The following is a 21,299-nucleotide window of genomic DNA, read 5'->3' as shown; positions in this document are numbered from 1 at the left end:
TTTCTTAAAACAAGTGAAAAAATCTGCCAATGGGGTGAGATGATTGCACTTGTTTCCAATCATTTTCTTGAATTAAGTGTGTTTTACTTGACACTAATGAAGTGATCTGCCTTATTCTCCCTTGTTTCAAGATACCGACACTTTGTTTCCTGAAAATTCCTGAAACAAGTGAAGCTGCATTGGAAACAAGTGGAATTATCACACGTTATTAACAGAATTTTTCAATTTGTTTTAAGAAAAAAATGATTTTAAGACTAAATGACGGTGGACATTTTTTGTAATGTGCCTGTCTGTCGCTTTGTGTTTTAATTCATGAATTGAAATATATTGTCATTGGGGACTAATCATGGGATATATTCATTTTAACAATTCATGAATCAGAAGTGATACTAACTATGTTTATGGAGTCAACATTTTTTTGGGCTGTTTATCAGTGGTGATACAGAGGGCAATTTTTTGGCCAAAGTAGATGGGCAGCATTCCCAATCAGAAGCGCCAAATGCTTCCTGGTACCAAGATATTCCGATGTGAGTAAAGCTAATGCGGCTTCTGTGGCACTGTTGCCCATCAGAATTGTCTAAAACGTTGCCCTGTGTATCACTGCCTTCACAAACACACACACACACATGCAAACACAAACGCGGTCGATCATAACACACTTGGATTTCACAAAAATCCGCCATCACAAAAGCTTCCACAGCACCCCGAAACACAAAAAGAGTTACTGTACATCCACGAATACTGTTCACCCCTTTTATCAGTAGCTTCTTTACATATTTCCTCTCTATTCTAAAGCATGACATTTCAAAATGTTCATGCCGCTGATGCGCAGATGTAGTTTTGCAGTTTCCAAGCCGGCACCCTGCACTGTGCAGCTAAATGTGGCCCCTAATTTCCTCTGACTTGGGCTGGAATGTATTCAGACACTGTGTCAAGTATTTCATGTACCGGCGGGGTGCTCGACTTAACTTGGCTGGCACTTAAAAGGCATCACAAGAAGAAAAGATAATTTGTCAGATAAGCTTTATTCAGGCACTCCCACTGTTCTTTGAAATGCAGGATGTAAAGCGTATCGCAGCGGCCCCGTGCGAAAAGTCCCCGTCTCATCTCAAAGTTTTCCTTTCAAGAACATTAATGGTCTAGTAATTTTGACATTTTATAACACATTGTCCTCACTTTGGCTCAGTCAAAGGATAATGGAGCAGGTTTCATTACAAAATGATATATATCCATTTTGGAAAGATGTTGCTACCTGAAATTCATCAGGCACTATTTGAAAAACATACTACAACTGTTCTCTTAAGATTCAGATAAGTCTTTTTTTTAAATGGTGGATATCTCATTTTGCAGTGAAACTCCTCATATGGAGAGATATTGATTATATTCATATGGAACTATTTCGTTTTCATCAGTAACAAACAATCTTCAGACACTGTCTCAGTTGGATCTAATTTCTTGAGGTGATAAAGCCTCGGTGTTCACTGTAGTTTATCTGCAGTGAGATCCAAAAAAGTGGGAAAAACACATTAATGGAGAACATGTTCATCCCCAGCTTATAGATTCACACACAAGCCAGGGTTTTAGACTAATCTCCAGCATCTATGTTATATTTTGGATTCTCGGTCATACTATAAACTATACGTTTGTAATATACTGTATAAGTGCTGGAGGCATAAAGGGAGAACAGCAGCAAGGCCAGACAGTTAGCTGTAACCTAGAAAGGCCTTGTGGATCTTTTCAGAACCTTATTACCAGAGAGAAGAATAGAGTGAAAGAAAGAGCGTGAAGCAGAGATAAAAAAAAAAAAGAAAGAAAGAGAGAAGTTGTTAGTCTCCAGATCAGTAGCGGTCACACAGAGACTGAAAGGGAGATAGAGAGAGAGAGAGAGAGAGAGAGAGAGAGAGAGAGAGGACAAGTTGTTAAGGTTGGACAAAGGCCAGGACTGCTTGTCAGCACCGGTAATGGCTAACACTAACAGGCTTCTCCTCATCTCTCTCTATCTGTCTCCCACCTCTCTGTTTTCTATTCTACTCATCTCTCTGCCTCCCTGCCCCCCTTTTTCTGTCACTTTTAACTTACTGTCTTATCTACCTTTCTCTACCATCTCTCTCTCTCTCCTTTTCTCTCTTTTCCCTCCACCCCTCCATCCTACCTGCTACACCCATCCTTTCCTTCCTTCCCCCTTGATATCCCCTATTCCTCCTCCCGTTCCTTACATCCAATCCCCTCTCTGCATCCTCCCAATCCAATCAACCTTCCCCACCCTCCATCCCTGCCCCATATCCCTCTATGCAACCCTCCCTCCCTCCGCTCCTCTCCCGCGCATCCATCCATTCTTCTGTCCATCCACCCCCTCCCTCTCCAGTTCCTGACTCCCAGCCAGGAGGAGCTGCAGCGGGGCCTCAGTCCTCTGCCTCCTGGCTCCACCAGCCTGGAGAGCTACCAGGCCGCACTGGAGGAGGTATGATGCCATGATGGTGATGATGACGATGATGATGATGATGATGATGATGATGATGATGATGATAATGCTAAAAATAATGAGACCAGAAACAAAAAATGATGACAAAAATATTCCACCATTGTTTCGGCTGGGCTACATGCAGCATTTTAACATCAATAAATCATTACCACATTAATTTTGAGACCTTAGTGTAATTACTGTAAACAAAAGAAGATTGGAAGTCTCTACCACTCTCTACACTGCATTTTACACTGTTTTTCCAGAGCAAACAGAACTAAAGGTTTATCGCAATGGCAGAAGGTTGGACAAGTGAAAGGCTGATGGAAAAATCAGTTCCAAAATGTTTATCCTCTTCAGTAAAATGAAAGAGAAAATCATTGATTGAAGAAGCAACATCATCTTTGCGACCGGAAAGTTCGGGGGGAGCTATTCATGGAAAATGTGGTTTTCATAGTTTTGAGAAATACTAACAATACCACTGGCATGAGACAGAGACTACCAATCATCTTGACCATGGTCTCATAAGTAATTGTGTCATGGTATCACAGTTAATTTGACAATGATATATTGATGTTTAAAAATGCTACACATTTTCACTTTTCACAGCATATGTTGCATTTCATGTTACATATTATTCAGTCTTCTTTAAAGTATAGTATGTTATTTTGAATAGTGTGAATGTAATGTTTTTAACAGGTGTTGACGTGGCTGCTGTCGGCCGAAGACGGGCTGCAGGCCCAGCCTCCCATCTCCAACCAGGTGGAGGAGGTTAAAGAGCAGTTCCACACACATGAGGTAGGGACCAGAGCACTGGTGTGGTGGTCAATAAAAAGGAGGGTAAACTATCTCCTCCAGTTGGAGGTCATCATAGGGCAAACAACCACCAATATGAGCTAAAATCAATTATATTTTCGGAAAAGCAATGCATTTATCTAATAAAAATGTATCTCAGCCTAAAAAGGTTAACTGAGTTTAGGTGGGTGTAAACTCGAACTTGGCCAGGTTCTGTACTCTGGCTGCCATGTTGATGCCCCTTCTGTTGAATTAAAATGCACCGGCACGGAAAATATATGAATAACCTCCATAACATTGCTATAGTTCAACATTTTAAAATCACAATCTCAACCTCTATCTGTGGCTGCGGTGTGGGTGGCAGTTTCCTCTTTTCAACTGCACACACATTTCTTCCTCGCATATTGAATTTGAGTAGTATACAACATGTGTGCATTGGTTGACAAAATCGAAAATCAAATCATATTTATTTCAAGCGCATTACATATAGAGGTATTGCAATACACTTTGCACAGACATGGAGAGCGGTATAGCAAACCAACAAAGAGGTTAAAGTAATAACAATCATCAGACCATAATGGAGCAGAGAAAAAGATCTGGTACAAACACACCATGTCCAATAACTGGGAAAACGGTGTAGTTAAAGAAAAGAATTGCCCTTCCTCCGTGCCACTGAGTGGACATGCTTGAAAAGACGGCAATAATGAGTGTGAAGTGGCCCACCACCAAAACCAACAGATACTGAGTTTGTTGGAAGAAGGCGAACAAGGTTTTTACATTTTAGGCATTTAGTCAACGCTCTTATCCAGATTGTCTTGCAATGGGTGTACCAATGGAAAAAGCTTAAATTCAACAACCAAAAATAAAGAGCCCTTACAGCCCTTGTAATATCCCAGCTTTAGCAAGTGTTGATTTTTGAGTGACAGTTATTTTGAGTTGACAAGTGTTGATTGGAGAGTTGTTTGACCCCTCTTATAGCTGATGTGGCTCTGAGGCGGCTGTTCAAAACTATCTCAAGTGTTAAATTCACTTTGATGGGCGTGGACTTATATAAACTCTGGCAAAGTGTTGATTTTTACACTCACAGTTAAATTTACACTGAAGGTTTTGCTGTGTGAGTAAGAGTAAGAGCTAAGGAGAGAGCTAGAAGGGTTTTGGAGAACAATTATAGCGAGTAGAGAGGGCTATCATTCAGTGGGAGAGGGTGATATGTGAAGTACTCCACTTCTTTTTGGAGGGTTACTTAGCGTAACCGAGGAGAAAGATGGCGGATGTGGATACAATACAAAATGTGCCGGCGTGTCTCTCACCAGGGTTACATGGTGGAGCTGACCTCCCACCAGGGCAGCGTGGGGCGGGTCCTCCGGGCCGGCGCCGCCCTGCTGGGGGAGGGGCATCTGGGCGAGGAGGAGGAGACCGAGGTGAGGGAGCAGATGAACCTGCTGAACTCCCGGTGGGAGCACCTGAGAGTGGCCAGCATGGAGAGACAGAGCAGGTACACACACACACAAATTATTTCATTTGCATCCACATTTTGAAAGCTCACAGAAAGATATAAATAGTAGAAACGCAGATGATTGCACAGCCTTATTTTTCCCTCAATTTAACCATATGACTAATGTTTTATCTCTTTTAACAATATGAATAAATATCACCACAGTAGCCAACATTCATGGGTGCAGAGAACAGCGGCCTTTCCTAAATATGATGAAACCGATGATAGCTGACACGGAGCCAAATTTAATTAACCGTTCAGCTATCTTCCTTGATAATCTTGTTGATTCAAGACCTCTGAGCACAAACCAGCGGAGACATGGCCTGGACTACCAAATATCACTTAAAGCAGACAGCCAGCGTGTGTTACACTGTAGGTAAGAAGAGAGAGGTCTGCACACAAAACAATGCATATGCAAAGATGTCTTTTTTTGTGCTCTTTAATGAATTTCGGCACAGCCAGGGGAACAAATTTGTGAACCGTTGTGCCTGGAAGCATTCTTAGGTGTGTTGTTTTGTGTGCGGACATCTCTCTCTTTTTACCTTTTGTGATGTTCATTGATTTCACGCAATAGAGTAGAGAACAGAGAATTTCCCTACAGGGATCAATACGGTATCACTTTATTATTCACTTCAATGCAGGATAGATACACGGGGGGGACTTCCATAATGGCTACCAATGCGGTTTCACCAAGTGATTGGTAGTTCAGCAGCTGTATTACCTCTCAACCCTCAGACTTCACGAGGTCCTGATGGAGCTGCAGCACCAGCAGTTGAAGCAGCTCACCGATTGGCTGGATGTGACGGAGGCGCGGATTAAGAGGATGGGGGCTCAGCCGCTGGGTCCTGACCTGGAAGACGTCAAGCATCAAGTGGAAGAGCATAAGGTGGGCTGCTGGTCTGGGCATGTACAGACACTGAGGCCACGTCCAAGCGTTTACTTGACCGTTTACTTGCCCATTGTTCCATATGGTTTTATGGGTGTAAGGAGACAGAGGTTGACGCATAACAAAATGAACTGAAGGCAAACCGCAGTCTGGACTGATGCTCATATTCAGCTGTTTTTTCATGTATTCTTACCCGGTATAAACACCAGAGAAGTTAAATTAAGGCAAACAAGTCCATCATATTTAGCTAAAGTTACAGGGATCGGAATCAGATCGGTTTTGACTCCCTTCATCGCCAAAATCTCTAACCTGGTGGGACGACGGGTTACCAAAACTCTGTCCAATAAAGAAGCTGCTTGTGAGTCCATGTGACTTCTGTTTACAGGCTCTGGTTCACTTGTAATATGGCAGTGTGAACCTAAACGAACCAAATCCAAAAATGCAACAAAGCAAACTTGAATCCCTACCAGCTGCAGTGGTGCTGTTCTGTAGCTGGACCTGACCTCTGACCTCCCTGTGCAGGGGGTCAAGTGATAACAGAATTTCTCCTTGAGGTGTCAGTTTGGTTTCACATCATCTGCTATAGGATTTCATGAACTGTAAACCAGCATTACTGGCTACTTTGGGGAGTTGCAGTCACCACCACTCATTTAGTTTAGTTTTTAAAACCTGGTGTAAAAAATCACCACGCCTACAAACACAGCAAAGTAGACCCCGGTAATATTTTCTTTTGTGTGTGCGGTCGTACTTTTCAATAAATCATTTTGCAGCCAATTCCCCTGCTGCACACCAGAACCTCATTTTGACTGGAATTGCGACCAGTGGAGAAATCATACATCACTTTGTGAAACTGGGAGCTTTCAGAAAAGCTTTGGAAATTGAATCCTGTGCTCACCAGTGGGGGTTTAAACAACGTGATCATTTTTTTTCACTCTGCCTGTTTGGTGGTAGGCGATTTGGCGGTTTTGTTTGCAGCCTGCACAGTACATACGGCAATCAGTTGCATTTACGGGAAATCACCCTTGATTGTATTTGTTACTCTTTTTTTCGTTCTCTGATTATTTTCTCTTACGGTCGTTAATATGACAAAATCAAGAAGAAGGAGGAACCTTAATCCAACTTTTACAATCTGACATAAAATTACAATTAAGGAACGCATAGCAATTAATTGGAAACTTTGAACAAGCATTTATGATGCCTTGTCTGAGCTACCATCTTGAAATTTGGTACATGCATGAAATCTATGATGAGCTTTTTGATTTACTAGAAATGAAGACTTATGTCTGCCACAAAAGGAACTTTTAATCTGTTGTGATGAGAAGTTTTGGTGAACCCGAAAGGACTTCTTCGTTGTTTGTGGGCACCAACTTTTTTTTACTGTAGGCTTGTTTACTTGTGTTGGCCACCCGGTGATGAGGGAATATAGTTGAAACATTGTTTGGCTCTGAACTCCTGTGGTCTTACAGGAAACCAGTGGTGTTTAGGTTATATTGCTTCAAGCCATATTGTATCATTAGCTCGCCATCATTTAATCTAGTTGGTTTCTGTGTGTGTGTGTGTGTGTGTGTGTGTGTGTGTGTGTGTTGCAGCTCTTGCAGGAGGACCTGGAGCTGGAGCAGGTGAGGGTGAACTCTCTGACCCACATGGTGGTGGTGGTGGACGAGAACAGCGGAGACAGCGCCACCGCTGCCTTGGAGAGCAAGCTGCAGGTAGGGACACGCCACCCACACACACACACACACACACACACACACTCACACTCACACTCACACTCACATGCTCCCATACACACTTCCACTTCCATTAACAATGCACACATTTCCCACAATTTGCTGATCACAGAGAGTGTTATGAACATTCGTGGGAAGACAAAAATGCCTTGTGGGCTAATTTACTTTTGAGCTCTCTCTGTTAAATATATTTGGAGTTTCTCTCTCTCTCTCTCTCTCTCTCTGCCCACTCTCTCCCTCGTTCTCCCTCTCTCTCACTCACTCTCTCAGTGGGAGTGGGCTCAGCAGACTACAGTGTTGTGTTTCTCGGGGAAAACAGATTGAGCGGGAGATAGTTTTGTCTTTGGTGTTGTGCGGTAATTAGACCTTGCTAGCAAAATGAGCTTGCTTGTCTGTGTGTGTCTATATGTGTGTGTGTGTGTGTGTGTGTGTGCCCAAGATGTGGGTGTATGCTTGCATGCATACTTTTATGCATGCTCGCGTGCTGCCGTTGGATGTGAGTTTGTGTGTGTGTGTGTGTGTGTGTGGTAGCTCTTGCATGCTGCTGACTTTGTTTACTCTGTAAGTTATCATCATACAGACTCCAGCCAGGAAGACAGACTTTGCTGCCTGTATGTGTGGTTAATTCTCCACGCTTGTCTAAGCCTGTGATGTATGGGCTTTAGTTCCCCTTGTTAACTCCCATACACTGCAAAGAATAAAGCTTAAATCTATTAAAACAACGGCCGGCGATTTTCACAACTTTCTAACACGCAAGCCTTAATTGCGGCATGCTGCCTCGTGTTGAAGCACTGTCACCCCGCTGCCGGCTTTGTCCCCGATTCGTTTGTTGCAAGTTATTATTTTCTCACTCTGAAATCGACTGACTGAGCTTTTGATACGAGGGCTGACAGCTGAACACGCCGGCAAGCATCCGCCCTGCTGAAGTGTCCTTGAGCAAAAAAACTGAATCCCTACCAGCTCCTGGGATTTTCACAGCATTTTGAGTTGTAGTTGGTTGCGAAAGTAGCAACAAAAAAAAAAGCTTTCTCCATGTTCAGTCAGTCTCTTCAAGAATCTCTGCTGAGATAGTAAAAATTAATAATTTATGTACTGATATTTTTTTAAGATACTGAAATCCGGAACGGGGCTTTAAGAGCAACCTGAATTTTCTCTAAATTTATCATTGTCATAGGAAATGTCACCACAATCACTAGTGTTTTGTTCTTTCGCCTCTGCGAGCTACTTTGCATTTGCATATCATTACTTCTCCTCCTCTCTGTTTTTGACAAGTAACAAGTACCAGGCTGCTGGAAGGGATTCTTCTTGGTGAAGCCAGAGTTCATTAGTTCACCATTCTCATAGTGAGACCGTAATAAGAGTGAGAAGACCATTATATGGGGTTAATTGAAACAGGATTTGATGTTACTGGGGAAACTAGGGGTGTGATGGGGAGGAAAACGGGGAGGTGATGTGATTTTGGGAGGAGAAAGTTGAGGCGATGTTGAACTTAGAAGGATAAAAGGAAGGTGACGGTGATATAACTTTGGGAGGAGAAAAGTGGAGGTGTTTGGACATGAAAGGTGAGTGAACTGAGGTGGACAACAAACAGGAGGTGCAGTAATTTGGGTAATTGGCATGTGTCCGACATTCCCGCCAGGGGGAGAAAAGGGTTGTGGGTAAAAGCACGCTCCGCTGTAGAGAAAGCAGATTAGTTGAATAAAAGAGAATCTCTCCTCCCAAACTTTTGTCATAAACTCCTTCCAAAAAGAAATTTACATGAATATATTAATGACACAATACCGCAGCAAGTATCTTGAATTATTCACCATGTCATATTAAGCAATTACAATGCCGAACACACATTGTTATGCTGCTTGCAAAGTATAATCACATTGAATATCATTAGAAGGCTATTGCTAGTTTTCATTTTTTTTCTTTTTTGCAAGCGTTGTTTCCTAAAGTGCAGGTTTTTTTTGGACCTCACTAAATAGAAGATAAGAGAGATAAATAGAGATGAGAGAACATTGTGTGCCAGAATGTAAAAATGCAAATTTAAGGTGCCTTCCCTGGTTTCTCCCCGCTGTTCAACTGTCGCTTGGATTAATTACAGGCCATTCATCTTAAGATTAACCTGCTGAGACTCTCTCTCTCTCTCTCTCTCTCTCTCTCTCTCTCTCTCTTTCCATGTGTCTGTCTTTACCTCCTCGTCTCTCTCCCCCTCACTGTCTCACTTCCTGCATCTCATTGTCTTTTCCTCTCCTTTTCTCCCTCATTCACCTCCTCTCTCTCTCTCTCTCTCTCTCTCTCTCTGTCACTCTGATGACTTTGTTCAATGGACACAGGGTGTGTTTTGTCTTTGCTAGTTAAATGGAACGGAAGAGGGTTTCAACCATTTTACTCAGCCTACAGCTAGCTGCCAATACTCCAATACAATGGAGACACAAAAAATAGACTTTTACAGCTCACAGCCTGTGTGTGTGTGTGTGTGTGTGTGTGTGTGTGTGTGTGTGTGTCAGTGCTGCTAATGAGATTAATTTCTCTCTTCTTTGCACATTCTGCAGTCACTACAACTACAATACCATCCCAGGCCAAGTATCACCAAAGACACCAAATGAAAACTACTTGTTGATACAGAATATGGTTTATAGCACAAACTTTTACCGGTTGGGTTTGTCAGTTTTAAAAATAGTGATATTGGGATGCATCTTATGTCTCATATTATGTGTTGCCAACACAAGCTGATGTCCTTTTATCACTGGTATGGTTTCATGATGCTTCAGTAGTCCAAGATCACAGGAATAACATTTGCAAGTATGAATATGGTTTGAAGTGGATTCGACTCTTTGAAACAGCAGTTTATAAGATATTAAGCACTGAAAAGCCTCTAAAATAAAAGAAAAAGAAAAAAACAAGAGGAAAAATGTGGAGAAACAAAAACTTGAAACGCTCTCCTCTCTTTCCCAGAGGGATGGAGCCAGTAATGATTAGTCAAAACTCATTCAGAATAAATTCATTGTCTTTATCATCATTAAATTATATTAATTAAATTAGATTAATTATATTATACTATATTAATTATATTAATCTAATTTGTACAGGCAGTAACCTCTCTTCTATGGGATTTACGTCATTTTACAGAGAGATTTTCTTGCTGCCTTCTCTGAGTTTCATGCCCCTGCACAATCATGATTAGCCCCGTCCCTCTGGGACAGGGAGGAACGAGTATCAAACTGCATTTTTGGCAGCTAAGAAATTAAACTGGCAAGTGAAATCCTGAATCCATTAGCCTCTGAGGCAAGGTGACGAAAATGTTTCAATCCCTGTAGGGAAATATTCAGAAAGATTTTTTGTGTTAATGTAGACATGAATAGATGATTCTTTTCCAATTGATGTATTTGTGTGTGTGTGTGTGTGTGTGTGTGTGTGTGTGTGTGTGTGTAGGTGCTAGGTGACCGCTGGGCAGCCATTTGTAAATGGACAGAAGAACGTTGGATTCTGCTTCAGGAGATACTGCTGAAATGGCAGCACTTCACCAACGAACAGGTATGGGCGCATAAGAGTGTGTGTGCGTGTGTGTGTGTGTGTGTGTGTGTGTGTGTGTGTGTGTGTGTGTGTGTGCTAATTGAGTGGAGCAGGGGTAGGGTCGTAGCAGTATTACTACATGTATAATGAGATTAGTTCATCCAGATAGTTCCTAGTCCCACATTCTTAAAGAGAAACTGAGTTGAAACAGACTCCACTTTATGTTATTACATGTTGGATCAATATCTATGCATAAGTCACTGATGTATTCATGTGTCGCTTTGGAAAATATAAACTAAATATGAGACAGAAGCTTTTGTCACTCTTCACTCTCCAGTGTGATAGACACAACAAAAAAGTTAGGAAATAAATGAGAAAGAGAAAGAGAAATGCAATATATGCCTCAATCTTATGACTGGTTTCTCCAAAAGATATTTTTGAAAATCAAACCTCTCTCAATTCAGTTCACATCAAGGTAAGACTCCACAATTGCAGATGGTTATTCTGCTAGATATTGTGATTCATGATTGTTAATTAGCTATTCGTTTTGATGACTTGAGGAATAAAATTACTGCACATTTCTCAACCTTTATCACCATCTTGACATTTGATGTTTCAACTACAGCGGACATTCCAAAGGAAATTAAATGCCATAATTTCCGATTTGCCAATGTTGTGTGATTGATAATCGGGGAAACTAAAATCACAATATCCGATTAAACATGAGTAAGTGATCAGCGCTAATTAAAGCCGAACCAGACATGCAGTGTGGTTCTCCCCCTTTGGGTCACAGCCACCCTTTGTTTACTTTGTGATTTATTTGATTGAAGACATTTTACCACTCTCAAGTGATTGACTGAGCTATTGGTACATAGACTAACAGATTAAAAAAATTGTCGATTTATGTATTATTTGTGTCATTTGGAGCAAAACAGACCTTTATGTAAATAAATTAATGAGGATATTTTGTTGTTATCACTTTTAATGCAACTATTTTAGAGTTAGGTTTAGATTTTGGCATTGGTTAGAATAAGGATTAATTTTTGCCATGTATGTGGGCTTATTTTAGGGAAAAGGGAATGAATATAGTCAGTAGTGGCCCTCAAAAATACAAATGTGTGTGCATGTGTGTATATATGTGTGTTCAAAAACAAAAGGCCCAGAGTTACATCAATAAGCCCTACTGTTTAAAAATCTGTGTGTATACATATTTACACTGTATCCGAAGCTAATGCTCAAACTTTTGGACTGCGGGCTTCAGGGGCCCATTTGATGAAGCATGATTACTCAGTTACTCAGATAACTCTAAAAATTCATCATGAAATAACCTCTCCAGTGTGTTTCATAATGAGGGATCATTGGCTGGAATGGCTTCAAGACAGCCATAAGAGCCAGAGCCCAAATTTAATTTGATGAATTATTCAAAACATCAGGAAATACATTGAATTCAATTTTCCCCGTTCTCCGGCTAACTGCTTCTTCAAGTGCCACCCCAGGCTTTGATTCAGAATTAACTGTCCGGGCGCTGATAACAGAAATATTCCGAGGAAGTGCAGTACGCAGTGTAATCCCCGCTGAGGGAGAGATGCTGTCACAGACAATAGGCCGCTGTGAGCTTTTCACCGGCCTTAGGAGGCTGCTGCAGTGAGGAGCCGTCTGTTCAAATGGGAGACAATGGCCCGAAGTGCACCGTCTTTCACATGATAAGCAAAGATTTCTTTCTCTTCTCGCTCCCTCTCTTCCTGCCTCCCCCCTTCCTCCTTCTTCTTTCATCCTCTCCTCTCCTCTCCTCTCCTCTCCTCTCCTCTCAGTGTTTGTTTGACTCCTGGCTGACTCAGAAAGAGGACCTGGTTCGCTCCATCAAGACCTCCAACCTGAAGGACCAGGCGGAGATGGTGGCCTCCCTCCGCCGGCTGGCTGTGAGTTTCCCCTGCAACAGAATAACAATCACTTTCACTCACTAAATCGGATCAATGTGCAGGAATTTACTGCAGTGTTACACAGAGAAATACAAGCCTATCACCTGATTTATGCTGTCTTGTAAGCCCACTATACATTGAATTAAGTGCAGTTGTACAACATTTGTTTTCCGACCACGCTTTGTGAGGCGATTCACGACTGCTTATAACCCCGACATATGTTTGTTCACTGTGTATATGTGTGTGTCTGTGTCCCACCAGACGGTGAAGGGGGACCTGGAGGTGAAGCGCCCCACCATGGACAAGCTGTGCTCCATGAGCCAGGACCTGCTGTCCAGCGTCAAGAACAAGGAGGTGGCCAGCAAACTGGAGGCCAGGCTGGACAGCTTCGCCCAGCGCTGGGACCGACTGGTGCAGAGCCTGGAGATGAGCAGCTCCCAGGTAATACACACACACACACACACACACACACACACACACACATAAAAGATTCAAGATTCAATAGTTTATTCAACAGTGTATTACAAAACCTACCAGGTTGCTAGGCATTTGTCCAAGTGTGCTCAGGATAGACAGAAGACAGAACAATACCCATTATTATATACAACAAAACAAATCAATAAATACATCACAGTCTCATAAAATTGCATGAAATGAGCACAAATTCTGAAACGCAGATTTTGTGTTGTGGACACAAATAATGTCAAGGTTATATTCCTTCACCACAAAAGAATTATGTGACATTAGCATGAATTGGACACGTCATTTTAACCTTTGACTAACGGCTACATTTAAGCAAGTAAAACAACTTTTTAAGTGAAACTACTTCAGTCAAGGTTAAGGTTTGGCAACTTAAACAATTTGATTCAGGTTAAGGTAAGGTTTTGGTCATGGTTAAATAAGAAAGACTTTAGCTAAAAATTCAAACTTCATTCACAGTAGAAAACTTCTTCAAATTAGTTGGGAATTGAACCCAAGTCCTTAGGGTGAAGGCAATTGTACTTTCCACTGCACCAGTTCAGTGTCAAACTACCGCCCGGTTCTAGTCATGCCTCCTCCTCGTAATCCGTTCCTGGTGGGGAAACGTATTTCTTTCCCTTTTGCTTTTTAACACATTGCACTCATTTCGCCAGACCAGGCTGAATAAATAAGTAAAATCCAATCCAATCAAATCAAATCCCAGTGATTTGTAGCGTCCAGACCCAACAGGTTCAGCACGCGCGCTGCCTCGGGATGGGTTCTGTGATGAAACCGCGTCCTGAGGGACAGAGAGAAAGAGAGAAAATGAATTGTCTGGGTGAGAGGGGTCAGCGAACACCTATAGAGGTTTACGCTACAAACGGGCAGAGAATATAGAGGAGACAGAGGGAAGAGGGATGAGGCTGTAGACGATAGTTTTCGCTGCTGGTGTGCGCAATCCTTTCCAGCTGAGCCTGTCCTGAGCAGACCTGCAGCCGCACCAAGCACTGATGGAGAAGGTGACAACACTTGGATCACAGCGCTATAGAAGCAGACATAAACAAGACACACACACACACACACACATTATGGTGGACATACGCATAATAGTACAAGTATGCAGGTGCACTCATGTCTAAACACACAGTTGGACACATCTAATTTTGTATGCTTTGAACAACACGGATACGACACACACATAATAGCATACATAATGCCAACACACACAGGCGTGCAATAGCAGACGTGTCACCAACACACACACACACACATACACATGCAATAGCACACATCTAATTTTGTGCACTTTGAACACGTTCCTATGTGACATTGCAGTAATGTCTAATTCCCTCTTATCACTTTTCTTAAATTTTCTTCACCCCTCCATTTCTCGCCTCGTAACCACGCCATTAAGTATATTCTCTCTCTCTCTCTCTCTCTCTCTCTCTCTCTCTCTCTCTCTCTCTCTCTCTCATTGTTCTACAACTGAGGACAAAACCCATTGCCAGTAACTGGTCACACTGGTAGCCCACCTCTCTCTCTCTCTCTCTCTCTCCCCCTATCTTTCTTCCACTCTCTATTCTCCACCTCAGTCTCTCTCTCTCTCTCTCTCTCTCTCTCTCTCTCTCTTTCTTTCTCAGTTACTTGTCCGCTATAATCAGTCAGATAATTAGTGGACTGACCTCTGCGGACATGGAGTCCTCATCACCTCGACTGTTACACACACTCACACGCACACGCGCACACACACACACACACACACACACACACACACACACACACGTTTCCATGGTAGCAAGGCTATCCCAGTAGTTGCACTAGCTGCTTAACTGTCATTAGGCTCTTTCCTGCTGACACACACACACACACACATACACACACACACACAGTGTTATCACAAGCAAACAGCAAATGACTCCTTTCATTAGAATAAGCTAAGTTAAACCAAAAGCTCACACTTTCACTTGAACATGCAAATGCACACATGCATGGACACACACACACAGATATTCACACACACATTAAATTTCAGTGTTCACCGTATCTATAGCTCTGCAGCATTACATATGTGAAACATTGTGTTGGATATAGCAAACAAACACACACACAAGAGCAGACACACACACAGAAAGGCAATACACAAACAGACACATAGGCACAGGCTTACACTCTCACTCTTTCTCTCTCTCTCTCACACACACACACACACACACACACACACACACAGCGATACATACTTTCGCACTCCTATACCACTTCCTAACCCTCTCTCTGCTCTATCTCTGTACCCTTCCTCCTCTCTCTCTCTCTCTCTCTCTCTCTCTCTCTCTCTCTCTCTCTCTCTCTGTCAGGTTACAAGGATCTGTCAAAATCACACAAATCCCAAATCACTACTTAGTACAGTCTCACAGCTGTCTCAGTATACACACAAACACACACACACACACACACACACACACACACATACACTTGTAGTTGTTGATGAGACCCCCTAAGCATCTTGGTTTATATATTTGTTGTGGTGATTTATGATTTGATGTACCTGATCCTTGACTCATCGTCTCTCAAAGACATTGCTGCAGTGTGTGTGTTTGTGTGTGTATGTGTGTGTGTTTGTGTGTGTGTGTGTGTGTGTGTATGTGTGTGTGTGAGCGCACTCAGACAGCTGTGAGACTGTGTTAAGTAGTGATTTGGGATTTGGGTGATTTTGACAGATCCTTGTAAACTGACATTACGCCTGCTGTTGTGTGTAATTTGTATTTTGTGTGTGTACGTGTGTGTGTGTGTGTGCGTGCGCGCATGTCACAGCTTTCATCCACAGTCACTGTGGCCCAGCAGTCGGAGCTGACCCACTCAGTCACGGCATCCGTTACCAAGGTGACGACACGGGAGAAGGTGACCGCCATGCGCCAGACCCGCGAGTCGCCGCCACCACAGAAGAAGAGACAGGTTGTTGTGGATTCTGAACTCAGGAAAAGGTGGGTGTTGGTGCGTGTATGTGTGTGTGTGTGTATTGCTATACACATGAGGACAAGTTTGAGTCAATTTAATCATTATAATATCAAAATCTTCTAACTCTGGTGAAATGTTCAGTTTCATGCTCCCCTTTCTTCTGTCTTACGTCGGCAGGTAGGTGACGATACACTAGGAAGTATTGAATCTGTCAGAATAGATGTAAAAAATACTGTAGTGAACCTTAACTATAAAGTGCACTAGTGAAGTAGACGAACTAGAAACGTGTATCCTGTAGTGAACAGTAGTAATGAAGTAAGCAGCCTGAGTGGATGTGTTATAGACTATAGTGATAAAGTAGACAGTCTTGAAAGTGGATCTTTGTTAGTGAGCTGTAGCAGCGAAATAGGCAACCTTACATTTGTTATGAATTTGTTTTCAGTATACTACGGTTCAGGATAGGAATAATGTTGTTCATGATGTTTTGCAAATAAATGTAGTCTAGTTAAAAGGGTATGTATTGAGTGAATTTGGAGACTAAGTCCTCACTGGCAGAACAGTCACAATACTGGACCCTGATTGGCCGACAGCAGCAGCTCCTCTAACTGAAATGAGGTGAACCTGCTGAGTGGAGGCTTTCCAGTTCAAGTGCTGCAAACTGGCCTGATTGTATTGTAGCAGCTGTTTAGTGAGGAGAGCCAATCAAGACCAAATGTACTTGTGACATGTTGACTGGAGTTAGTCCAAAACTGCTGGTAGAAAAATGGATTGATTTTTGAAAATGCAATAGCTTTAAATGTAACCACTTAAACAAATTCAAATTTTAACAGTGTCTACATTAAACAACTTTGATTGCATATAAATAAAGGGACATTTCAATTCCTGTAATAGGACCCCTTTAAAAGTTTGTTTTTTGATCATTTTTATCATCTTTTATCCTAATTAAGAGTAAAGACCAATTCCATTTATTTAAATGCATCTGAGGAAACAGTCAGAAACAAGTAGCTAATCTCAAAAGTGTATTTTGACTGTCAATAGTTGTACAGAAGTAGGCGATCTTAAACGGAAATCATTTGTAGTAAATTGGAGCAATGAAATAGGCAATCTTGAAAATGGCGTTTTTATAGAAAACTGTAGCAACAAAGTATCTTTAATGCTAAATAATATAAGCAAAGCAGTCAATATTGTCAAGTGCCTGTGTGTGTGTGTGTGTGTGTGTGTTAGGTTTGACGTGGACTTCACGGAGCTCCACAGCTACATGACCCGCGGCGAGGCGATCCTGCAGAGCCCCGAGTTCTCTGTGTCACGCAAGGAGGGCAGCGTTCAAGAGCTGCACGACAAAGTGCTGGTAAACACACCGTGTGTCTGCCTGACGGCCCTGCAGCGTTTGGAGTGCTGTGTGATGTTGAAATTACAGGTTCCATCCCGCAGTTTGCTCCAAAATGAGTTTTTGATTCAAGATAGCACTCATACCTGAGAGGACGATCTTAACTGTGATTATGGATAGAGCACAGTGATGTGGCTTGGTGTGAGGTGAAGCAAAGTCTCCATAATCACAGTGAAGTTCTCAAGCTTTTATACAACCGCTGCCGGTGCATGTGCGCTGACTGACAATGTTTTCCACAGTAGTCTGCATACAAAATAATAGAAAATAGGAGAAAACAAGAAAGATGGCTAACTATGTCGCTGCTTACCACAGTTGGCATAGCAACTACCAAAACATGGCTAGCTGTGCTTTATCCTTGGGCAATCACATTGCTTGGCTGGAATGACCTCTTCTATAATTATTTAGCTTAACAAATAGGTCTTTACTTATGACTGAAGTTAAATTATTGAAAATGGGTAACGCCTGGGAATAATAAATAGTTTAGAAGCCTTAACAAAGTCAATCACAATAAAAAGTTACTTAGCATATTATACATATTTGTAACTGAGTAGTCGATCATTAGCAATGGCACTAAAAATGAGTCAGTAAACATACAAACAATTTCTAAATTTACAGCACATTCCTAATGAATTTGAAATACTTAGGAAATGACCATGCTTACAAATGGCTTTAAAAACCATGGTACATGGTTGTACATGTTTCAACTTTAGATTAGTTGCTGCGACACCCTGTACAAGTGTTTAACAGCGTTTACAAATGTACTAACTAATAATTTATAGTACATGAGTAAAACATGAATATAGTCCAGTGCAACAGTTTAACATTAATGAACAAGCACTGAAGCATTTATACATTATTTGTAAAATAATGATAACTTTATGGGTTCCTACAGAAGGGTATGTACTGTAGGACTAACTATACACATATGAATTAATTAGGTAATGATATGTAAATGATGTGTTAGCAATAGTTAGTACTTATGAATTAGATACAAAATTTAACTAATGACATTACTAATGATGTTCTACTCTGATATAATAGAAGTTTATGGATTTGAGGTTTTGACTGATGAATTTGAGGAATTTCAAAATCTTCTCTTATCTCGGTTGCCAGTTATCACTCTCTCTCTCTCTCTCTCTCTCTCTCTCTCTCTCTCCCTCTCTCTCCCAGCTTTGCTGTCATCCTCTACTGCAGGTTATATAACAAAATAGAAACACCTTAAGAATCTTAAAAGCAACATTATATGATGCATGTATCATATCAGAAAGCAAAGTGAGTTGATTTTCTACTCTCTCCGCACACTAAAGGATGTTGGATCTTTCTAATGGAGAGGGACATATTTAATTTGAATCATTTTTGTCCAGTGACCCCAAACTACAGTCTGTATTGTTCAATAACAATGATGGATACTTCATGTGCAGTGCTCAGAATGAGTATTGACAGTGTAAATGTGGTTTTAAGATGACTAATAACAATGTGTAACAGGTAAACACTGACCTATAACCGCTGAAATAATAAAACATCCCGGAGTTTGTCTTTAGAAAGGTGAAACAACCCATCCGCTCTCCTTAAAGCGTTTTGTTGTTCAGCCAAAAACTGTCGGGTCGTCCTAAATGCCACAGCAGAATAAGATCAGAGGTTGATGAAAGCTGCAAGGCCTTGTATTCTTTAGAAGTGTCACTCTCTTGGATTGGACATTGATTTTTTGCATTTTTAATGCCTCTATGTAAAAAAAATACCTCTCTCCTTCTCTTTTCCTGTCTGTCTTCTTGTCTTTCTTCCTCTCCGTTTCTGTCTCCCTTCCTCTGACATCCTCTCTCACTCTCTCTCCCTCTCTCTCTCTCTACCTCGCTCACTCTTTCTCTCTCTCTCTCACTCTCTCTCCCTCTCTCTCTCTCTCTACCTCGCTCACTCTTTCTCTCTCTCTCACTCTCTCCCCTCTAGGCGATAGAGAGAGAGAGACCAGAGAAGTACCGAAAGCTTCAGGAGGCGACACGCACGGCGCAGACCCTGGTCGAGCAGGGTACACACACACACACACACACACACACACACACACACACACACACACACACACACACGCATACATGCACGCACGCACACACGCACACCCCGTCTGTCCCCATGGCAACGCCTCCACCTGTCCCACCCTCTCTCCTTGTCTCCATAGAAACACTGATAGAGAGAGAGAGGGAGAAACAGAGACAGAGAGAGAGAGAGAGAGAGAGAGAGAGAGAGAGACATTTCTTCTCGTCCGTCCTCTCCTCTCTCCTCCTGTCCTTGTACCATTGTTGGGGAGCCTGAAAGCAGAGAAACATTCAATGCATAATTTTCGCTTTTAATTTTTTCTATTTCCTGGTGCTGCTCTAACCTTCATCCAAACAAAACATGCCAGAACATTCCCCAACTTACTGAACAGGGTGGCATGTGTGTGTGTGTGTGTGTGTGTGTGTGTGTCTGACTGAGAGAAAAAGAGAGAGAGAATTCGTGTGCATGCCTGTGTGTGTGTGCATGCCTCCATAGGTGAGCCTATTTTTCTGTGTGTGTGTGTGTGTGTGTGTGTGTGTGTGTGTGTGTGTGTGCATGCCAAATATAAAATCTCAGAGACTTTGATATGGTTTCATTTTTTTCAGGTTAATTTCAAGAATTACAGATATATATAGTTTAAAAAACACAGATTTGTGAAATATTTTGCATGCACACTGGAAGGATTTTAAAGCTTAAGACTGTTCAAAAGCATTCAAATCAAAACCTCACTGATGTGATAAGCATGCCTTGTCAAAATGCCCTTGAGCAAGGCACTGAACAACTTTTCTACCTTTTGTTATGTCTTCACTTAGCACTTCGCTCCCATACCTGGTCCTTCTAACAAGAATATTTGGTTCCATCTATTGCCACGGCACTGCGTCTTTGACCTACACTCCTAACTCAGGGTTACATGTGATGCTGATCAAATAGAAATGAAAGCTTATTCTGCTGTTCTATTCATAGTAACTTGCTCAGGATAAGAACATCAGCCAAATACTTTACGTGTAAATGTAAATGGAACATAATGGTGCGGTGATTACAGGAAAAAGAAGCAATCTCGAGCCGGCTTGTGTGTTTGCATCCTAGATGAGACACGCAGCCTGAATGCTGCCTTTTCCAAGTCCAATTATCATCCGGTGATGGGTTTCAGTTTGCCCTTTACAGATAGGAGCCAGAATCCATCTTTGTACAACTATAACATTGATTTTCCCCCGCTGGAATCTCTTGGAGGTTTTCATTTTCCGGGCCCCGGAGTTTTTACTTGCACCTTAAATTGGCCATTTACATGAAAAAATGTCAGTTATTGGTGAGTGTGAACGAACACTGGATCAACCTGCTGCTGGTGAGAGAGAGAGAGAGTGTTGAGGGTAGAGTGTGTGTGGGTGTGTGTGTGTGTGTGTGTGTGTGTGTGTGTGTGTGTGTGTGTGTGTGTGTGCATGTAAGCCCTGCTTTCAGTGGGTGCGCAGATAAACAGTTATTTATGTACCTCACAATGTCTGCAAAATATTGATAGCTTCCCTCACCTCTCCTACAGATGACATTCACCAAATTTTGAGTGTGTGTGTGTGTGTGTGTGTGTGTGTGTGTGTGGGTGTAACCCTTCTCTCTGTCTGTCCCCTACAGAGGGGAGTCGTGCCAATGCGAACTCTAGAGCATGTATCTTTTTGTCTGCGTCTGTGTATC

General features: G+C 42.0%; 1 protein-coding gene across 3 annotated transcripts in view; it reads left to right on the top strand.

The window, feature by feature from the left end:
- dmd (dystrophin) overlaps positions 1-21,299 on the top strand; it is a 179,249-nt gene that overhangs the window by 39,665 nt on the left and 118,285 nt on the right. For 2 of the 3 annotated variants that reach the window (XM_078291034.1, XM_078291033.1), the window contains exons 10-20: positions 2,366-2,461; positions 3,161-3,259; positions 4,570-4,751; positions 5,487-5,637; positions 7,227-7,346; positions 10,791-10,892; positions 12,683-12,790; positions 13,052-13,231; positions 16,058-16,227; positions 17,426-17,549; positions 19,533-19,611. In XM_078291034.1, the coding sequence (XP_078147160.1) occupies positions 2,366-2,461; positions 3,161-3,259; positions 4,570-4,751; positions 5,487-5,637; positions 7,227-7,346; positions 10,791-10,892; positions 12,683-12,790; positions 13,052-13,231; positions 16,058-16,227; positions 17,426-17,549; positions 19,533-19,611 (1,411 nt within the window). Of the gene's footprint in view, positions 1-2,365; positions 2,462-3,160; positions 3,260-4,569; positions 4,752-5,486; positions 5,638-7,226; positions 7,347-10,790; positions 10,893-12,682; positions 12,791-13,051; positions 13,232-16,057; positions 16,228-16,342; positions 16,379-17,425; positions 17,550-19,532; positions 19,612-21,299 lie in introns of all 3 variants that reach the window. The other variant, XM_078291035.1, reaches the window with a different exon arrangement.

The sequence above is a fragment of the Centroberyx gerrardi genome, chromosome 21, assembly GCF_048128805.1.
Source record: "Centroberyx gerrardi isolate f3 chromosome 21, fCenGer3.hap1.cur.20231027, whole genome shotgun sequence".
Taxonomy (NCBI): domain Eukaryota; kingdom Metazoa; phylum Chordata; class Actinopteri; order Beryciformes; family Berycidae; genus Centroberyx; species Centroberyx gerrardi.
The sequence above is the reverse complement of the archived record's forward strand: the minus strand, read 5'-3'. Positions and strand labels throughout refer to the sequence as shown.